This window comes from Pituophis catenifer, unplaced genomic scaffold (assembly GCF_029215685.1).
Source record: "Pituophis catenifer annectens isolate HBS135680 unplaced genomic scaffold, rPitCat1.0.hap2 SCAF_10, whole genome shotgun sequence".
Lineage (NCBI taxonomy): Eukaryota > Metazoa > Chordata > Lepidosauria > Squamata > Colubridae > Pituophis > Pituophis catenifer.
Genome location: NW_027256890.1, coordinates 13,380,490 through 13,398,831, shown reverse-complemented (window position 1 = coordinate 13,398,831; position 18,342 = coordinate 13,380,490). Strand labels below are relative to the sequence as shown.

The 18,342-nt window shown below is 46.6% G+C and overlaps 1 protein-coding gene across 1 annotated transcript in view; it reads right to left on the bottom strand.

Annotated features, from left to right (window-relative positions):
* Positions 1–2,779: 2,779 nt before the first annotated feature.
* The window catches only part of THOC5 (THO complex subunit 5), a 28,034-nt gene continuing 12,471 nt past the window's right edge, over positions 2,780–18,342 (bottom strand). The window contains exons 9-20 of the mRNA XM_070950788.1: positions 18,072–18,149; positions 16,444–16,484; positions 16,091–16,190; positions 14,706–14,814; positions 14,168–14,269; positions 13,278–13,374; positions 12,262–12,376; positions 9,941–10,044; positions 8,935–9,022; positions 6,896–7,011; positions 5,285–5,475; positions 2,780–3,104 (exon numbers count right to left, since the gene is read on the bottom strand). Coding sequence (XP_070806889.1) covers positions 3,041–3,104; positions 5,285–5,475; positions 6,896–7,011; positions 8,935–9,022; positions 9,941–10,044; positions 12,262–12,376; positions 13,278–13,374; positions 14,168–14,269; positions 14,706–14,814; positions 16,091–16,190; positions 16,444–16,484; positions 18,072–18,149 — 1,205 coding nt within the window. The 3' untranslated portion in view covers positions 2,780–3,040. The remainder of the gene's footprint in view (positions 3,105–5,284; positions 5,476–6,895; positions 7,012–8,934; positions 9,023–9,940; positions 10,045–12,261; positions 12,377–13,277; positions 13,375–14,167; positions 14,270–14,705; positions 14,815–16,090; positions 16,191–16,443; positions 16,485–18,071; positions 18,150–18,342) is intronic.

The following is an 18,342-nucleotide window of genomic DNA, read 5'->3' as shown; positions in this document are numbered from 1 at the left end:
ACTCAAAATTTCCCCTACCGGTTCTCCGAACTACTCAAAATTTCCCCTACCGGTTCTCCGAACTACTCAAAATTTCCCCTACCGGTTCTCCAGAATCTGTTAGAACCTGCTGGATTTCACCACTGGGGCGAGGGGAGTAAACAAGAACGTTTTAGATGGAGCCGAGCAGGAATAACAGAGGTACAAGGTTTTTCACACCGAGGTTTTCGCCTTAAATTGAAGGAGCAAATTATTTGCCGTGGCAAAAATCCTTGCAGAGTCTAAGTTTTAGAAATTGGCCGTTGCCCCAGCTGCAGACACAACGAGAGTTCAAAGGAAATACAAAGCAAAGCCAAGCCTAACCCTTGACTTATGACCACAACGGAGCCCAGAATTTACGTTAAGTGAGAAATTTTGCAGAATTACCCCCCCCCCCCGGTTTTATGACTTTTCACTGCAGTGGGTTAAATTAGGAACACGGTGGTTAAGCGAATCATGGTTTCCCCAGGGACCCGGCTTGTCAGGTCGCAAAAGAGGACCACGTGATTCCCCTTGGGACACTGCGACGGTCATAAATGTGAGTTAGTTATCAGACACCCAAAGGTAAACCACGGGGGCTTGTTACAACGGTTATTTTAAGTGTAAAAAAACGGTCGTAAGTCACTTTTTTCAGTGATGTAACTTTGAACGGTTACTAAATGAACTGTTGTTAAGTCAAGGACGAGCTGTACTTAAAATCTCGGTCATTTTACAAAGCCAAAGATAACATCAGTCCGGTCTATAGGGAGTCCTTAACTTATAACTATTCACTTAGGGCAGCAGCTGCCAATCTGATGGGCCCTTTTACTTCTTGTCTGCCCTCCGGTGCTTTGGAGACCAAGTCAACCCCCTCTTCTCTGAAAAAGCCCCTCCAATTGGGTTCAAAATCTATGTTTAGATTCTAATTACTGAAGAACATCAGGGACGCGGTGGCTGAGTGGCTAAGACGCTGAGCTTGTCGATCGAAAGGTTGGCAGTTCAGCGGTTCGAATCCCTGGTGCCGCGTAACGGGGTGAGCTCCCGTGACTTGTCTCAGCTTCTGCCAACCTAGCAGTTCGAAAGCAGGTAAAAAGTGCAAGTAGAAAAATAGGGACCACCTTTGGTGGGAAGGGAACAGCGTTCCGTGCGCCTTTGGCGTTGAGTCATGCCGGCCACATGACCACGGAGGCGTCTTCGGACAGCGCTGGCTCTTCGGCTTTGAAATGGAGATGAGCAGCGCCCCCTAGAGTCAGGAACGACTAGCACAGATGTGCGAGGGGAACCTTCACCTTTCCCTGAAGAACAGGGTTGAAAGCAATCATGGAGGTCTTTTAGGCCACGCCCCCCTCCTGCCCCGCCCAAGGAACCATTCTGGAGAAATGGCCGGCCGTCTCTTCTTGAAGGTCTCCAGTGATGGGAGCGAGCGCCGACACTATCTGGGAGCAATGCAAAATGACGCTCTGGTCTCCAGCCTCTTTGCTACCGGATGAACGTTTTCCCTAAACCGGCTGATTTTCTCCTTTTAGTATTCCAGGTTTCCCCCCCCCCCACTTTCTGCTGACTAGAGGTAGAGTAGGGTAAACCTGTAAGCTGGGGAGCATCCAGCCGGCTTAACAGAAAAGGAAGCCCAAAATAAATAAAAAGGAGGGAGTCGAGCTATTCTCCAAAGCACCTGAAGGCAGGATAAGAAGCAACGGAGGGAAACTAATCCAGGAGAGAAGCAACCTGGAATTAAGGAGAAACTTCGTTAAGAGTGAAGACAATTAACCAGTGGAACAGCTGGCCACCAGAAGTTGTGGGTGCTGCATCACTGGAGGTTTTAAAGAAGAGGTTGGACAACCAATTGTCTGAAATGATATAGAGTCTCCTGCTTGAGAAGAGGGCTGGACTAGAAGACCTCCAAGGTCCCTTCCAGCTTTGTACCGATTCCGAATCTTGATGCTGGGGATGGAGACGGCCAGTTTCTCTCTCCCCCACCCCACCCCGACAGTCTCTCCCCCCCCCCCCCGACCCCTTTGCAATTCCATCACATTCTCTTGGAGGAGGTGATAACCAGTTTGGAGCAGATTCTGCAATCCTGCACATTTGTCGGGAGCTGCCAAATTTCCCACCTGGGTGCAGTTTTCATCTGCTTTGTTAAAAACTCTGCATTTTTTCTGGCTTGGGGACTGTTCTGACCTAAGCTTCCCCAAACCACGAAGCAGACTCCTTGTCCCAACAAAAAAACCCCTTTTTATTAAGTCTTCTCAGTCACATCCAGCAAAGTCTTTCCAGGGAGAATTTACAGCCGCGGACCTTATCTGGCTTGGAGAGCTGCCAGGCCGATATCTTCAAAACTTGGCAAGGGGACACGAACCAATTAAGCGAACTAATTATCTCCTGCAAACTCCACTCCCCTTTCGCTCCTCTTTTATTCCTTCTGGGAGGGGCCATTCATCGCCCGCGTGTGGCTTTACTCCTGAGTCGACCCTTGTTCTTTAGCTGTTCCCTTCGACTGACAGCTCTGTGCATGCACACACTGGGAACAGGCTCCAGCTATTCTTCTGCCCCACTGATGTCCGACTCCGAAGGCAGCTGACAACTGTTAGACGGCCCTGGCCCTCTCTCTGCCTCTGATGCAGAGCCGTCATCAGAGCCTTCCCCAGACTCCAGGACTGGCCCATGTTCCTCCCCAACCTCCTCACTGTCCGAGTCTGCCACTAACGCCTGCAAGAAAACCGCCAAGCTCAGAAAGCACCGAGGACCACCCCCCACCCCCCCCACACACAGTTCAACCCCCAGCTACAAATATCCTCCTTTATTGGTTCAAAATATTTAATACGTAAGGACTTCAAATGTACCCTTTACTCAATTTTAATGCCTTCGGAACGATTTCCACAAGAGATGGGAGGAATGGCTGCTTGGCTTCTCTTCTCCGGCGTGGCTTCAGCAGGACGAAGCTGAAATCCATCAGAAATGCATCAGTTCCAGACCCCAAAATAATTCCCTTCGCTTGGGAAGCGTGGCCTAGTGGGACTTGCAGCTCCTGCTGCTGCTGCCGGGCTCAGCGATGGCTGAAGAAGCCTTGAGGATGGTTGTATTTGAACGGTTTCAACCGGCTGGGCCCCCTAGGGAAGAAGGGAGATTTCAAAAGGGAGGGTCGCAGGACCCTAAGAATAAACGCTCTGTATGGCCCTCGCGCACCGTCCCCACAGATTTAAGAAGTTACATTTGTAAAACGACCGATTTCATCTTTGCAAGCCGCCCAGAGTCTCCTCTGGACGAGACGGACAGCGTACGGGTCAAACAAATATATAAAAACCATGATTTCCCCCATTGATCGAAGACCCACAGACTAACAAGAGCTGCAAGCAAGCCAGGAGAAACAGAATGGTATTTTAAGTCCGGGAAAAGCATCAACGCAAGCCACGTTTCACGCGTTATGAAACAACAAAACGACGAGGTCATGTATTGGCATCTCTGCCGTTAATAGTTTCTGGACTATTAAGTCTGGAAATCTCAATTCATGTTAAACCCTAAGCTTCTAGTCCTTATGATTCGCCTCGCCGTGGCCCCTTTCGCCGCAGGACAATTCAACGAGGGGTAACTTTGTGTTCCTTTAGGTTCGAGCCTTCTCAAATTAGAAGTGGGGCGGTAGCGTACTTCAGCGGTTAAGACGCTGGCTTTGTCAGCTGGAAAGCCGGCAGCCAGGGTTCGAGACCCGAGCGCCGCGTGATGGGGTGAGCTCCCGTCCTCGCTCCAGCTCCTGCCCACTTAGCAGTTCGAAAGCATGCAAAGGCGAGTAGATCAATAGGTACCACATCGGCGTGAAAGTAAGAACGCTCTGTGACGTCACTCTGGCCACATGACCGCGGAAATGTCTTCGGACAGTGCTGATTCAACGGCCACGAAACAGAGATAAGCAGCGCCCCCTAGAGTCGGCAATGACTAGTGGAGTCAAATCCGCAGGGACTTCTTTTATCTTTTTTTTTTTTGCCAAGTTAGAAGTCCTTGAGGTTGGGGTGAGCTGCAATTCCTCTCTTGAGTTACCCCTTATTTCTCTTGAGTAATCTTGAGTTGAATCCAGGGGTGGGCTGCTGAGGGTTCGGGAGAATCTCTAGCTAAGATTCTGTGCAGTTTGGAGAATCTCCAAATCCCACTACTGGCTGTCCCCACCCCGTCCCTCCCAGGAGTCCCGACGTGGCCCATTTTGGGTGCAGGTAAGTGCAGGGTGCACACGGAGGCTCGGGGAGGGCGAAAAATTTATTTATAATTTATTTATTTATAATTAGATTTATGTGCCGCCCTTCTCCGGAGACTCAGGGCGGCTTACAATGGGTTAAGCAATAGCCTTCATCCTTTTGTATATTTTATACAAAGTCAGCTTATTGCCCCCACAAACTGGGTCCTCAATTTACCTACCTTAGAAAGGATGGAAGGCTGAGTCAACCTTGGGCCTACCAGAAGTTCGGGAGCCTGGGGAGGCAGTTTTCGCCCTCCTGGATGCTCGAGGAAAGCCTCCAGAGTCCGGGGAGGGCAAAAACACCCACCCCCCCCCCCCCGTCGTGCAGGAGGCCAACTAGGCCACACTCACTGTTAGGATACGGTTTGAGCCTAACAAGTTGTCCAGGCAATATAAGTGTACTGTAACTTTAATCTGTAAATGTATTATGTGACTTTAAAGTTTTACTGCGGAATCATTATAATGCTGAGTCATGCTGTAATTAGATAATCGTTGGTTGCAAACGTATTTAAACAAGGTATTGTAACGTGTTCACTTGCTGAGGTGATATGCTACCACTGTGTGTGGAGCTGATGATATGCTACCATTGAGAGGAGTTGCTATCTGTAATCATCGTTTGATGGATCTGCTACCATCGTGGTTTGTGAACCAGAGTGAGTTTGTTATTCTAACCAACTACTGTCTGTTTGGTAAAGAAGATATCTGTAACTACTGGATGGATTTAACTGGCAAAGACTTGGAATTTGTTTAAAGACTATGAGATTGTTTTTCCTACTATAAAGTAAGCTTTTGATAAACCAGTTTGCGTATCTCTTATTCATCGCTCTCAGCAACGTTTCCTTGTGCATTTACTCTGCTGGTTGGTAACACAACACCAATATCCTTAACACCCACCATGGCCCGCCCACCCAGCAACCGGGCAGAGAACCCCTTGCTAAAATTTTTGGAAGCCCAAAATTTGAATCCGGTTGAATCGTCATGCAGCGAGTTACCCGCCGCAAGATAGCCAGGGAGAGTCGCCCCATTCCGTTCTGCCAGATCTCCCTGGTTCCCGAACCGTCTTACCTGGCCAAGCGCAGGCACATTTTCTCCTGGGGAAATTCCTTAGGGCCCTCCACGCTGTTGTCGTGCGTCTCCGTCTCCAGGTACACATCCAGGACAACGCAAAGGCGTTGCAACTGGTTGGTGAGGAGTTGGTAGCCCGGCTTGGGGCCGCTGAGTTCTTTGTAACAGACGTTGACCTCACTCTCCATGGCCTAAAAAAGCAAAGAGGAGGGGGAAGCATGAAGGAGAGGCTGAAAAATAAACCCTTTGACCTTCCAGATCTGTGCTTCTCAGCCTAGGAAACTTTTTTTTTTCCCCAAAAAAAGGTTTTTTTTATTTTTATTTCTCATAAACACATTTACCTGTACAATCATTTCCATCATTTTTCATTCATCTTTTCTTTTAACTTTCATTTTTCATTTTTATTTTTTCGGGGCTGCTCTTTTACCCTTTACCTTTACTCTAACCTTTCTTCTCCTCCTCCCCTTCTCTTCCTTCCTCTCTCTTCTTCTACTTCCCTCGTTCTTTCTCTCCTTCTCTTTCCTACTTCCCCTTCCGTTCCCCCACTCCTCTCTTCTTCCCCCCCTTCTAGCCTTCTCCTCTGCTCCTTTCCCCTCCCTTTTCTTCCTCTCCTTTTCCCTTTCTTCTTCTCCTCCTTCTCTTCCCTCCTCTCTTCTTCTACTTCCTTCGTTCTTCCTCTCCTTCTCTTTCCTACTTTCCTTTCTCTTCCCCCGCTCCTCTCTTCTTCCCTCCTTCTAACTTTCTCCGCTGCTCCTCTTTCCCCTCCCTTTTCTTCCTCTCCTTTTCCCTTTCCCCTTCTTTCTCTCCCTCTCCTCTCCTCTTTCCTCCCTTCCTCTCTCTCTACTCCTTCCCCTCTCTCTTGTTGTTTCCCTTTTCAGTTCAATCTAAAGTGGTATTCGAGCAGCCCCAATTTTCTAATTATCTTTATTCTCATTTCAATTTCTTATTCGATTAATATTTATTTTTATTTCATCATTTGTGTACATTTTTACAATATCTCGTTTTTTCCCCCCCTTTTTTCCCACTCCCCTTTCTCATTTTACTTGGCACCATCTGGGTATCTATTTTTTAAATTGTTTTTGTCACTGCGTTTTTTTGTATTTGCCAGCTGTGCTTGAACTCTAAGACTTACCGTAGCTGATCAGAACTCTTATCTCTAAGCTAACTGCGCATGTCCACATTCTTTCTTCCACATTCTTTCACTTTCTTCTAACTTTCTTTGTTTGCCTGCCAAAAAGTACAGCAGGAACGCTGCCAAGATGTAATTAATTGGCTAGTAAGATGTTTTTACTTTCTTTATAATAAAATGTGTTTCTTAGAATATATTTATTTTCTTAAGGTATACTTGCAAGGAAAGGCCACGATCCATTCTCTAATCAAGGTGCAATTACCCAAAAGTAGAATGGGATTAATTGCCACCCTGACAGTTTTCTCCCATCTGTTCTCTATTTTATCTCTACACCCTTATTCATATTTCCTTTCTAATCAATCATAAAAATTTCCCCATGTCTCGAAATACACCGACTCCTCTTTATCTTTTATTCTCGGGAACTTTTGTGTGGACTACAACACCCAGAATCCCCCAGCCCCGTTCCCCTGTCTCGGACCTACCCGAATGTTGTCATCGTTGGTGTTGGTTTTTTCTCCTTTCCAGTTTAAGCACAGGCTGAAGACGGGCGGGATGGAGGAATAGCCGGGATTCAATACTACGGCGACCTGGAGCTTGGCTGCGGCCGAGATGGAAGCAAGACGACGGTTTAGCAAGGATACCTCTTTTGACACGCAACCACACTTTCCAGCACAAACAAACAAACAAACATCTCCGATCCCAAAGCTCCAAGGACCGGAAATTGGCAAACAGGCTGTTTTTGGCCTCCAGAGGATCTCCGGGGAGGCTGTTTTGGTCCTCCCAAGGCTCCTAGAAAGGTGTTCTGTCCCCGTCCCACACACGCACCCCGACAGATGGCCCTGAGTTAATAAGCCACACGACAAAAACTTTGAAGATAAAGCTGGGAGCAACCCAGTGACTAGCTGCCAATTCAGACTTTACTCACACAAAACAAAGATTAGACTGCAAGCATTCCGATAAAACAGGCAGAGTTTCAACAATACAAGGATTAATCCAAATGCAGTCCGATAAAGCAGGCGAAGTCCAGTAACGCAGAGATCATGGATTATTTCCAGTTTTTGCTCGTCACAAACTGAACCGGCCACCACACCCACATTTATACCCTGTGGGGTGTGGTCCAGTGACTCAGCTAATCTCTGGCACGCCTTCCCCTCTGCTGCGCACGCTTCTCCCTGCGCCTCTGCCGAGGGTCCAGCCAGCACTTATCTCCTTCGTCGCTGTCCACCTGTGGCTGCGGGGACGTGCTTGGCTCTGGGCCTATCTCTTAGCCTTTGGTGTCCTCCGGAGGCATTGCCAGAGAGGAGGGTCCTGGAGAGGGAGGCCTTGCCATCTCCTCTCCCTCACTCTCAGAGTCTGCATCTATCGATAGCCCAGGCTCAGGCAACGGAGCCAAAACAAAAGGCTCTGGAGCATGAGGAGAGCAAAAAACAGGCCTTCCCCACCCCCACCAGGCCCTCCGGAAGTAGGAAACAGCCTGTTTCCCTATTGCAGGTGGGCCCAGAAGGCCCGAAAAACATGCGCACGCTGGAGCTGAGCTCGCGTGCCCACCAACATGGCTACGCATGCCACCTGTGGCATGCGTGCTACCTGTGGCATGCTCCCTATCATGGTCCCGGGAACTCTATAAAATACACTCAGGATCTCAGCTCGGCCCCCTCTTAAGACAGCTGGCAAATGGGCTGTTGGGTTTCTAAACAAAGTATAGGTGGACCTCGATTTAGGACCACAGCGGAGCCCAAAATTTATGTCGTTAAGTGAGAATTGCCCCATTTTACGACATTTCTTGCTAAGTGAACCACTGCAATGGTTAAGTTATGGTAGTTAGCAATAGCCCTTAGACTTATATACCGCTTCACAGCGCTTTCCAGCCCTCTCTAAGCGGTTTACAGAGTCGGCCTCTTGCCCCCCAACAATCTGGGTCCTCATTTTTCCCACCATGGAAGGACGGAAGGCTGAGTCAACCTTGAGCCTGGTGAGATTCGAACTGCCAAATTGCAGGCAGCCGGCAGTCAGCAGAAGTAGCCTGCAGGACTGCACTTTAACCACTGCGCCACCGCGGCTCAGATTCACTGTTAAAGTGAATCCGGCTTCCCCACTGCTTGTCAGACGGTCGCAGAAGCGGATCACGTTCTGCGTGGTTTGGGTTTTCCGTCTGGTCTACCCCTGAGGGCTGATGTGAATCTCGCTTTGGCATCAAGATTTTATTCCTCTGTTCTCTCGCCTGCGTCTCTTCCTTCTGCCTCCCAAGTTGCTTCTCGCAGCCCATTACAGAATCCAGTTTCAGCTTCATAAGGATCAAACTGGGGACCCCCAAGTTCTACTGCTGAAGATCAGGGTCTCCAGAGGAACGACCACTGCAGCCCACGCCCACCCTTAGCAAATGTGCTTTGTGGCGTATCTTCCCTTGCTGCACTGGGGATGAAACATTCCGCTTTCTTAGTAGTAGTAACAACTACTAGGCATCTTCTCAACCATTCAGTGTGAGGAAGAGGAACCCACAGGAGAAAAGACGCAAGCTCACCGGTGCCTCTTTCGATCAGGGCCAAGTAATAGAGGTGAGTATCTTCGGCCAAACCGGACTCAACCACGTCTTTAGTGTAAGGCAGCTCCTAGAGGGAGGAAAGTCAGAAATGCTTTTAGAGTCACAAAAGTGAGGATACTAACGTATTTCCCCGAAAATAAGGACCCAAACTAAACATAAGCTCTAGCATGATTTTTTTTCAGGATGCTCGTAATATAAGCCCCGCCCCAAAAATAAGCCCCCGTTAAGATCGTCGGCCAGATGGATGCATTTATTTTATTTTATTTATTTATTGGTTCGATTTATATGCCGCCCTTTTCCGGAGACTCAGGGCGGCTTACAATGTGTTAAGCAATAGCCTTCATACTTTTGTATATACTTGCTTAGTAGGGCTTTCGGCCCCCCCTAAGCGGTGTTTTTTTTTTTTTATACAAAGTCAGCTTATTGCCCCCACAATCCGGGTCCTCATTTTACCTACCTCGGAAGGATGGAAGGCTGAGTCAACCTTGAGCCTGGTGAGATTCAAACTTGCAATAATTGCAGGCAGCTGGTGCTACTAAACAGCACTTTAGTCTGCTGCGCCACCAAGGCTATCTGTACTTGTCTATTTTTCGACTTAAGAAAAAGCTTCTTATAAAGGAGGATAAAAGGTAACGACAAAGGTTCCTCTCGCACATAGGTGCTAGTCGTTCCTGACTCTAGGAGGCGGTGCTCATCTCCGTTTCAAAGCCGAAGAGCCAGCACTGTCCGAAGACGTTTCCGTGGTCATGTGGCCGGAATGATTAAAGGCCAAAGGCGCCCGAAACGCTGTTCCCTTCCCACCAAAGGTGGTCCCTGTTTTTCTACTTGCATTTTTTACCTGCTTTCGAACTGCTAGGTTGACAGAAGCTGGGACAAGTCACGGGAGCTCACCCCGTTACGCGGCACTAGGGATGCGAACCGCTGAACTGCCAACCTTTTGATTGACAAGCTCAGCATCTTAGCCACTGAGCCATCGTGTCCTTACCAAGTAATCTTCGTAAGTGAGGGACATCCACTTCACCAAATGCGACACAATCTTGGTGGGGAAGAGGTGCTGAGATTCAGGGGAGACGGGCAGAATGCCATGTTCTGGAGGCGACAAGAAAGGAGGTAAGGGGTCCCCATAGAAGACGATTCTTGCAAAAGACCAAAGAGAAGCTTTCTTCTTCGGTCCCTGAGAACCATCATGTTCTTCTTCTACAAGAGTCTCCAACCTTGGCAATGTTAAGACTTGTGGACTTCAACTCCCAGAATCCCTCAGCCAGCCTCTCAGGAATTCTGGGAGTTGAAGTCCACAAGTTTCAAAATGTTGTGGCCCACCAGCGGCCAGTGGAGCTGGCAGCAGAATCGGACAGCGATGAGGCTGAGGAAGAACAGGGGCCAGTCCTGGAGGCTGGGAAAGGCCCGGATGAGGGCTCTGCATTGGAGGCAGAGATGGAGCCAGGGCCATCGGAGAGTGATGCACGGACTCCGGAGCCTCCAGAGGCTGACAGTAGAGAGGCAGAGGAACAGGAGGAGCCTGTTCCTAGTGCACACATGAGAAGAGCTGCCAGAAGGCAGGAGCAGCTAAAGCAAAAAGGACAACTCGGGAGTAAGGCCAAGAGATGATTGGCCCCTCCCATAAGGCTTAAAAGACCAGCAACGGCTCTTAGGCTCTTTGCCGGAAAACAACGTTGAGAGATTTGCTTCTTGTTTCACTGTATTCATTTCTTGTCGGCGTCTTCTCCTGAACTTTTGCCAAGAAAAGCCTTTGGCAGGTTGCCTAATTATCCCAAGGTCGGTGATAAACTGAGGGATGGTGTTTTGAAGAATTTGCTTTAATTTAGTTTGGACCAGGCTGAGAATGAGTTAATTCTCAGCTGTTCTAACAAAGTCTGTTTTCGAACTGTTTGTATTTAATACTAACTACTTGGGGCCTGGGTCACAACATACTCAAGGCCCGAGACCTTTATTGCACCCAGAATTCTGGGAGTTGAAGTCCACAGGTTATTTAAAGTTGCCAAGGTCAGACACCTCTGATTATAGGACATTGGGGAGCCATTTGTCCAGGATAAAATAAGGTCTCGTGCCTTGCGTAGCGGATTGGATGAGAGGACCTCCAAGGTCCCCTATGATACTATTGATGTTACTGCATCGAGGTTACTATATATATGCTCAGAAGTGGAAAAAGTTTGACGCTGTTCAAAATGGACACTGTTGGACGAAGGGATTAACTTAACTTGGTTACAATACAATCAATTACAATTGAGATGGAGAGAGGACCAAAAAACTGGTATTATGTTGCATGAGGAAGAATTGGTTAGACATATAAAAGAGAAAGGTCCAATGCATATTAAAAGGCTTTATAATGTCTTGTTGGAAAGGGACTCAGAAACTGAACTGGTTAAAGATTGTATGATTAAGTGGGCACAAAATTTTGAGGAGCCAGTGATGTTGGAAACATGGGAAAAAATATGGGTTCAGAATGTTAAATTTACACAATCGCACAATTTGAGGGAAAATTTTTATAAAATGTTTTACAGATGGCATTTAGATCCCAAGAAATTATCCTGTATGTATCCTAATGTTCAGCCAAAATGTTGGAGATGTGATTGTTTAGATGCTACATATTATCATGTTTGGTGGACTTGTAGGAAAGTTAAGGTTTTTTGGATAAAAATTTGGTGGGTCATGCAGAATGTTTTGAAGAAAAAAATTCAATTTTCTCCACAATTGTTTTTATTGGGTATAGTTAAGGGTTTTACTACGGGTGAAACAAAGTTGATATTGTATATGATAACAGCTGCGAGATTATTGATAGGTAAATATTGGAAGAATGAAGTTTTGCCCACGATTGAGGAATGGACTTTGAAGATGGCCAGTTTTGCAGAGATGGCGAAGATCTCAGCATTTTTAAAAGATTGTTCACAAGAGACTTATGAATGGGAATGGAAAAAGTGGATAGATTATGTTCAGAACAAATATCAAACTAGGAAGTACCAAATAGCTTTTAATTGAAAATGATATTTTAAGATAGAAATATTTTAGTTTAATGAAGATGAAAAATTTACAAGGAGGAGGGAGGGTTTCAAGTCTTATATAAGTTTTATATTAAGGGGGGTTTTTTACCTGATATAAGTATATTGTGTGGAAGTCCGGGGGGAGGGGAGGGTTAGGGAGGGTTATGGAGGATGGGAAGTTTGGGGAGGGTAGAGGGGGGGGGAAAAAGGGGTGAAAATGTAATTGTAAAACTTTTGCAATAAAAAAAAAATGGAGTTTTTTTCCCCCTCCCTTTGCTAAGAGAACGGGAGGGTCCCAACGACTCACCGAGGGAAGCAAACTGCTTGTGAAGGGCCAGGCGCGACTCCAACCTCATTTTGAGCAGTTTCATGGTCCTCTCCATGTGGCTAGCACTCAGCGAGTTATCGGCGACCACAGGGTTCTGTCAACAAGACAAAATTATTCTTTGACATTCTTGGCAGCTGTTAATGCAATCAATTACCCTAGTTACCTCCCGTATGGACTACTGTAATGCTCTCTACATGGGGCTCCCCTTGAAAAGCACCCGGAGGCTCCAACTGGTCCAGAACGTAGCCGCGCGGGTGATTATGGGCGCAGCTCGTTACGCCCATGTAACACCTCTCCTACGCGAGCTGCACTGGCTCCCGGTGGTCTTCCGGGTGCGATTCAAGGTGTTAGTTATCACCTTTAAAGCGCTCCATGGCTTAGGACCTGGGTACCTACGAGACCGTCTTTTGCCACCAATCGCCTCCCACCGGCCAGTTCGTTCTCACAGGGAGGGACTACTCAGGGTACCGTCAGCCAAATTATGTCGACTGGCGACTCCCAGGGGGAGGGCCTTCTCTGTGGGGGCTCCAACCCTTTGGAATGAACTGCCCCCGGAGATACGGAATATCCCTGATCTCCGTGCTTTCCGCCGTGCCCTCAAGACCCTGATGTTCCAACAGGCAGGGCTAAACATACAAACATGTGAATGAATTTTTAAATGTTATCTAATTCTGGGTTTTATTTAATTGACCAAACTAAGTGGCAATTTTAATTAGCAATTTTGTGGTGTTTGTGTGTCTATGTTTTTCTTGACTGTACACCGCCTTGAGTCCTACGGGAGAAAGGCGGTATAGAAATATAATAAATAATAATAACAACAACAACAACAACAACAACAACAACAATAATAATAATAATAATTAACAGTCATTGTGGTAAGAGACTGGTTTATTTAGTAAACTAAGGTTTGAACGGACTTGGTGTGTGCTGCGTCCTTTGGGGTCCGTAGCTGGGGCAGAACAAAGAGCTTTGGGGAGGCTTCCGTCCACACCTACCTGGGGTTGGTCCTTGGGGAAGTGCAAGCCTCCCAATTTTTGCACCCACACGTATGGGTGGCCCAGTTCAGGCACGTAGTCGTTCAGGGTGAGGATGCTGGAAAGGGGGGAGAAGAAGGGATGAGGACAATCAACAACTGTTGGAGCCATCTTGGTGATTTTGCCTATCCGGGTAGTCCTTGATTTACGACCGCCACTGAACCCAAAATTCTGTGCTAAGCCAGAGAGTTGTTGAGTTTTGCTCCATCTTATGACCTTTCCTGCCACAGTGGTTAAGTTGACTTTGTGTCAAGTTTCCGAAAGATGCCCTAATTAATTCATGAGCCATGATCCAAAATTCAAAGGAAATATAGTCATTTATTAGGAGCAACATTCCGGCAATACTGGGATGCAGTTAGGACTGATCCTCCGTAGATTTACGTTCCCCTATGACCCTGTCTCTCCCCTCCTCTCTGGCCATGTCATAAATCACATTCTCCAATTAACCACTTTGGCTGGCTGTGAAACCCAACACTCTCCTACTGATTGCGGTAAGAAAGCATCTGTGGAATGTAGCTTCAGTTAGGGAAATCAATCAGCTCCATCAGTTCTTCCCTCCCTCCTGCTCATGGCAACTTGAAAGCTTTGCAAGTTGACACTTTGCTTGTCAGAAGGTCACAAAAGGGCATCGCAGGACCCCCCGGGACATTGCAACCGTCATAAATATGAGCCAGTTGCCAAGCGTCTTAATTTTGATCCCGTGACCGTGGGGATATGGCAACGGTCATAAGTGTGAAAACAGACATGACTCATTTTTAACTGTGCGGTTGTTCTTAGACAAATGGATGTAAAATCAAGGACTATCTGCACCATTGGGGTAATGGCAGCTCCCTTTCTCCCTACTGGCTTACCCCACTTTGTCGAACTGGAACTGGTTGGCGGGGTTTGGGGTCCTCTTTCCGTGGTCCCCAGGATAGAGGCAGCTCAGAAGAGAATCAGGGCACAGCAGGTCCCTAAGGAAAAAATCCAGGAGGGAGAAGGAAAGAGATCAGTCACTTTCAGGCCCTGATGCCTCAGATAGAAAGTCCCTACAGAGAGTGGTGAGGACAGTGGAGATTATAGGAAGTTCACTTCCCATTATTCAGGATGCTGCTTATAAGTGCTATGTGCTCAGAGCTTGAAGCATCGTTAGAGACTCCACACACCCACTTCTGCAGCTGCCCTTCAGTCCCAATTTTGCTCCATCGCCTGCCTTTTTTCTGGTCCTTTGAACTGGAAACATCCCTGAGTCACCAGCAGAGTTTCACACCCCAAATCCAAGCAGAAGAGACAGGTTCTTGACATGAAAAGCTGGTAGCCACAATGGATTTAACAGCTATCCTGCTATCTCCTCACATCTTGTATTCCAGCCAATTTGAGTTTCTCAGCAGATCCCCAGCAACAGCTCACCCAGCGCTGATGGGCACCGTCATCTCCGTGGCTGCCGTCATCTTGGCCTTGACGGTCAGGACGTTGAGGTTCATCAAGTAGTAAAAGGTCAGGAGCAGCAAACTGCCATCTGCAAGGACACAGCCAGGATCATTCTTCCAAGCACAGAAAGGGTCTTTGTATGTGTTTGTACATGTATGTACACAGTTTCAGTTCTCCAGAGTGGAGTCCCAGCACATATCCTCATTACTAAAGGAAGAGACTCCAGGAAGGAAAATGAGTTGGCTGAGGAATTCTGGGAGTTGAAGTCCACAAGTCTTAAAGAGACTCCTAATCTACACTATTGCAGCAAATGATCATCAATCTACTGTTGGGATTAGAGTATGAAAGCCGAGGAAATGGTTAAAAAAAAATGGAATGGAAACGAGTCCATGCTTTCTAATATTAAGGGCCCTGTGGGAATAGTCAAACAAATGAAGATGGTAGCCATGATAGTACAATCTAAGTTCCCAAAGTTCATTGTAGCTGCCAACTTGACTTGTTAGTCATACTCTATTGGGCCTTGATGATGAATGCTGTTTTTATTACTGGAGTGGTTCAATATGTATTGCTCTAATTTTGAGTTGTCTAGAAAAAAGCTGCCTTCCAATCCAAAGACTCAACTCAATACAACACAATTTAACTTAACCCAACTTAACTCAACTTCTCAACTCAACCCAACCCAACTTAATCCAATCCAACTCAACCCAGCCCAACTTTACTCAACTCAACTTCTCAATTTAACTCAACTCAACTTCTCAAGTCAACCCAGCTCAACTCAATTTAACCCAACCCAACTTAACCCAACCTAATTTAACTCAACTCAATTTAACTGAACAACTGCTCCACTCAACCCAACCCAACTTAACTTAACTCAACCCAACCCAACCCAACTTCTCAACTCAACCCAACCTAACCCAATCCGATTCAATCCAGCCCAACTTTACTCAACTTCTCAATTTAACTCAACTCAACTTCTCAAGTCAACCCAGCTCAACTCATCTTAACCCAACCCAACCCAACCTAATTTAACTCAACTCAATTTAACTGAACAACTTCTCAACTCAACTCAACCCACCTTAACCCAACCCAACCCAATTTAACTCAACTTCTCAATTCAACACAACTTAACTCAATTTCTCAACTCAACATAACCCAACCCAACTTCTCAACCCAACTTCCCAACCCAACCCAACCCAACCCAAATCAAATCAAATCAAATCAAATCAAATCAAATCAAATCAAATCAAATCAAATCAAATCAAATCAAATCAAATCATCAAATCAACTCAACTCAACTCAACTCAACTCCCAGATTGGGAACACAAAGCGGCAATAAAAACTGATAAATCCTTTGATTTTCCTACCTTTACATTTCAAGTTAATGGTGACGGACAGAGGGTGCCTCTTCAGCATCTCTTTCCGCTTGTCATCCAGCTGCACCCCCAAAGTTGGTCGGCGACGTTTCTGCAGGGGGGGGAGGAAAACCAAAGTGTGTTTAATTACTTACAGCAGAAATGCTGTAGCACATCCTGCGCAGACTTTGGGGGTTGTACTAATGTTTTCTAAAACTCCCTTCCAGCATTATCAATCTATGATTTATTAGCTTCCACGGTTAATGGAAAGGGACACCCCAAAACAGGAAAAAGGGATCTGTTAAGAGGCTCAGGCAGGAGGTGTTGGCAACCCTTTTGTTCTCAGCCGTGGCCCCCAGCCTCACCGTAGTCTGCTCCTCCTCCACGTCGGAATCGCTCTCGTCGTCTGGGAATACAAACCAAAACCAAACATTAGAAGAGAAAACCTGGACAGCCTCAACATCTCAAAAGCCTGTGTGGTTTGCCACTTATCTTGCAAGGAAAGAAGTTTCATGAGAGAGGCACTGATGGGGAAAAACCTAAAAACTCTTACAGCAGCATGCAGTGTTTGGATCAAAAGTGAGCAGAGACCCTAGCAATAAAGCAATAATGCCTTGATAAGGCCCCCCATGGAATATGGCATCCAGTTTTGGTCGCCTCGATGTAAAAAAGATGTGGAGACTCTAGAAAGAGTACAGAGAAGAGCAACAAAGAGGATTAGGGGACTGGAGGCTGAAACATATAAAGAACGGTTGCAGGAACTGGGTACGTCTAGTTTAATGAAAAGGAGGACTAGGGGAGACATGATAGCAGTCTTCCAATATCTCAGGGGCTGCCCCAAAGAAGAGGGAGTCAAGCTCTTCTTCAAAGCACCTGAGGGTCGGACAAGAAGCAACGGATGGAAACTAATCAAGGAGAGAAACAACCTGGAATTAAGGAGAAATTTCCTGACAGTGAGAACAATTAATCAGTGGAACAACTTGCCTCCAGAAGTTGTAGATGCTCCAACACTGGAAGATTTTAAGAAGATGTTGGATAACCATTTGTCTGAAGTGGTGTAGGGTTTCCTGCCTAAGCAGGGGGTTGGACTAGAAGATCTCCAAGGTCCCTTCCAACTCTATTATTCTATTCTATTCTATTCTATTCTATTCTATTCTATTCTATTCTATTCTATTCTATTCTATTCTATTCTATATTCTATATTCTATTCTATTCTATTCTATTCTAATTTTATTCCATTCCATTCCATTCCATTCTATAATATTCTATAATATTCTATTCTATTCCTATTCTATATTCTATTCTATAATATTCTATTCTATAATATTCTATTCCTATTTTATAATATTCTATTCTATATTTTATTCTATTCTATAATATTCTATATTTTATTCTATTTTATTCTATTCTGCTTAAATAATAGCTATTTTGAAGAGAATTACTGTAATTACTTGTGGGTAAGGTGAGCATTTTAAGGGTCAAAATACCCACCAAAAATTGGGATTGCCTGATCTGCCGAGGCGCTTATCTGCGAGGCTACGGGCAGCCCTTCGGCTTACGACCATAATCGAGCCCAACATATCTGCTGCTAAGCGAAACATTGGTTAATTCGCCCCGTTTTACGCCCCTTTCTTGCCACAGTCGTTCAGCCAACCACCGCCGTCGTTAAGTCAAGTCACAGGGTTGTTAAGCGAATCCGGCTACCCCGTTGACTGGGCTCGTCGGAAGGTCGCCGAAGAGGAATCACGTGACGCCCCTCCCCGGGGGGGGGGGGGGAACAACACGGCAACTGTCATAAATACGAGTCAGTTGCCGAGGGTCTGAATTTGGACCACAGGGATGATGATGATGCAAACGGTCGTAAGTCACTTTCCCCCCTCCCAAAGCTGTTGTGACTTTCAACGGACACTAAACGAATGGTTGTAAGTTGAGGACTAGCTGCAATAACCAATCCTCTGGCAGTAGCCTCAGAACCAGCAATGCCAGCGCTTACCCTGAGAGTCCTCCGGAGGTTTGCAAAGAGCTTTGGCTTCCTCGACGTTTCCTTCGATAGCCGCGGCCAGCTTCTTATCTGGGGGGAGGAGAGAAAAACACCTTAGATCCCCTTTCCTGCAAAGACCCCCGGAAGGTTCACTTAAGCGCGTCCACCTTCTAAAAGAGGAAACCATTGGCTCCTGAGTAGGTCTTGTCTAGCCCAGGCTGTCAGATGTCTCTCACTGGCCCACGACAGCTTCCCCTAAAGCTCCCTTGGCATCGGCAGCTGG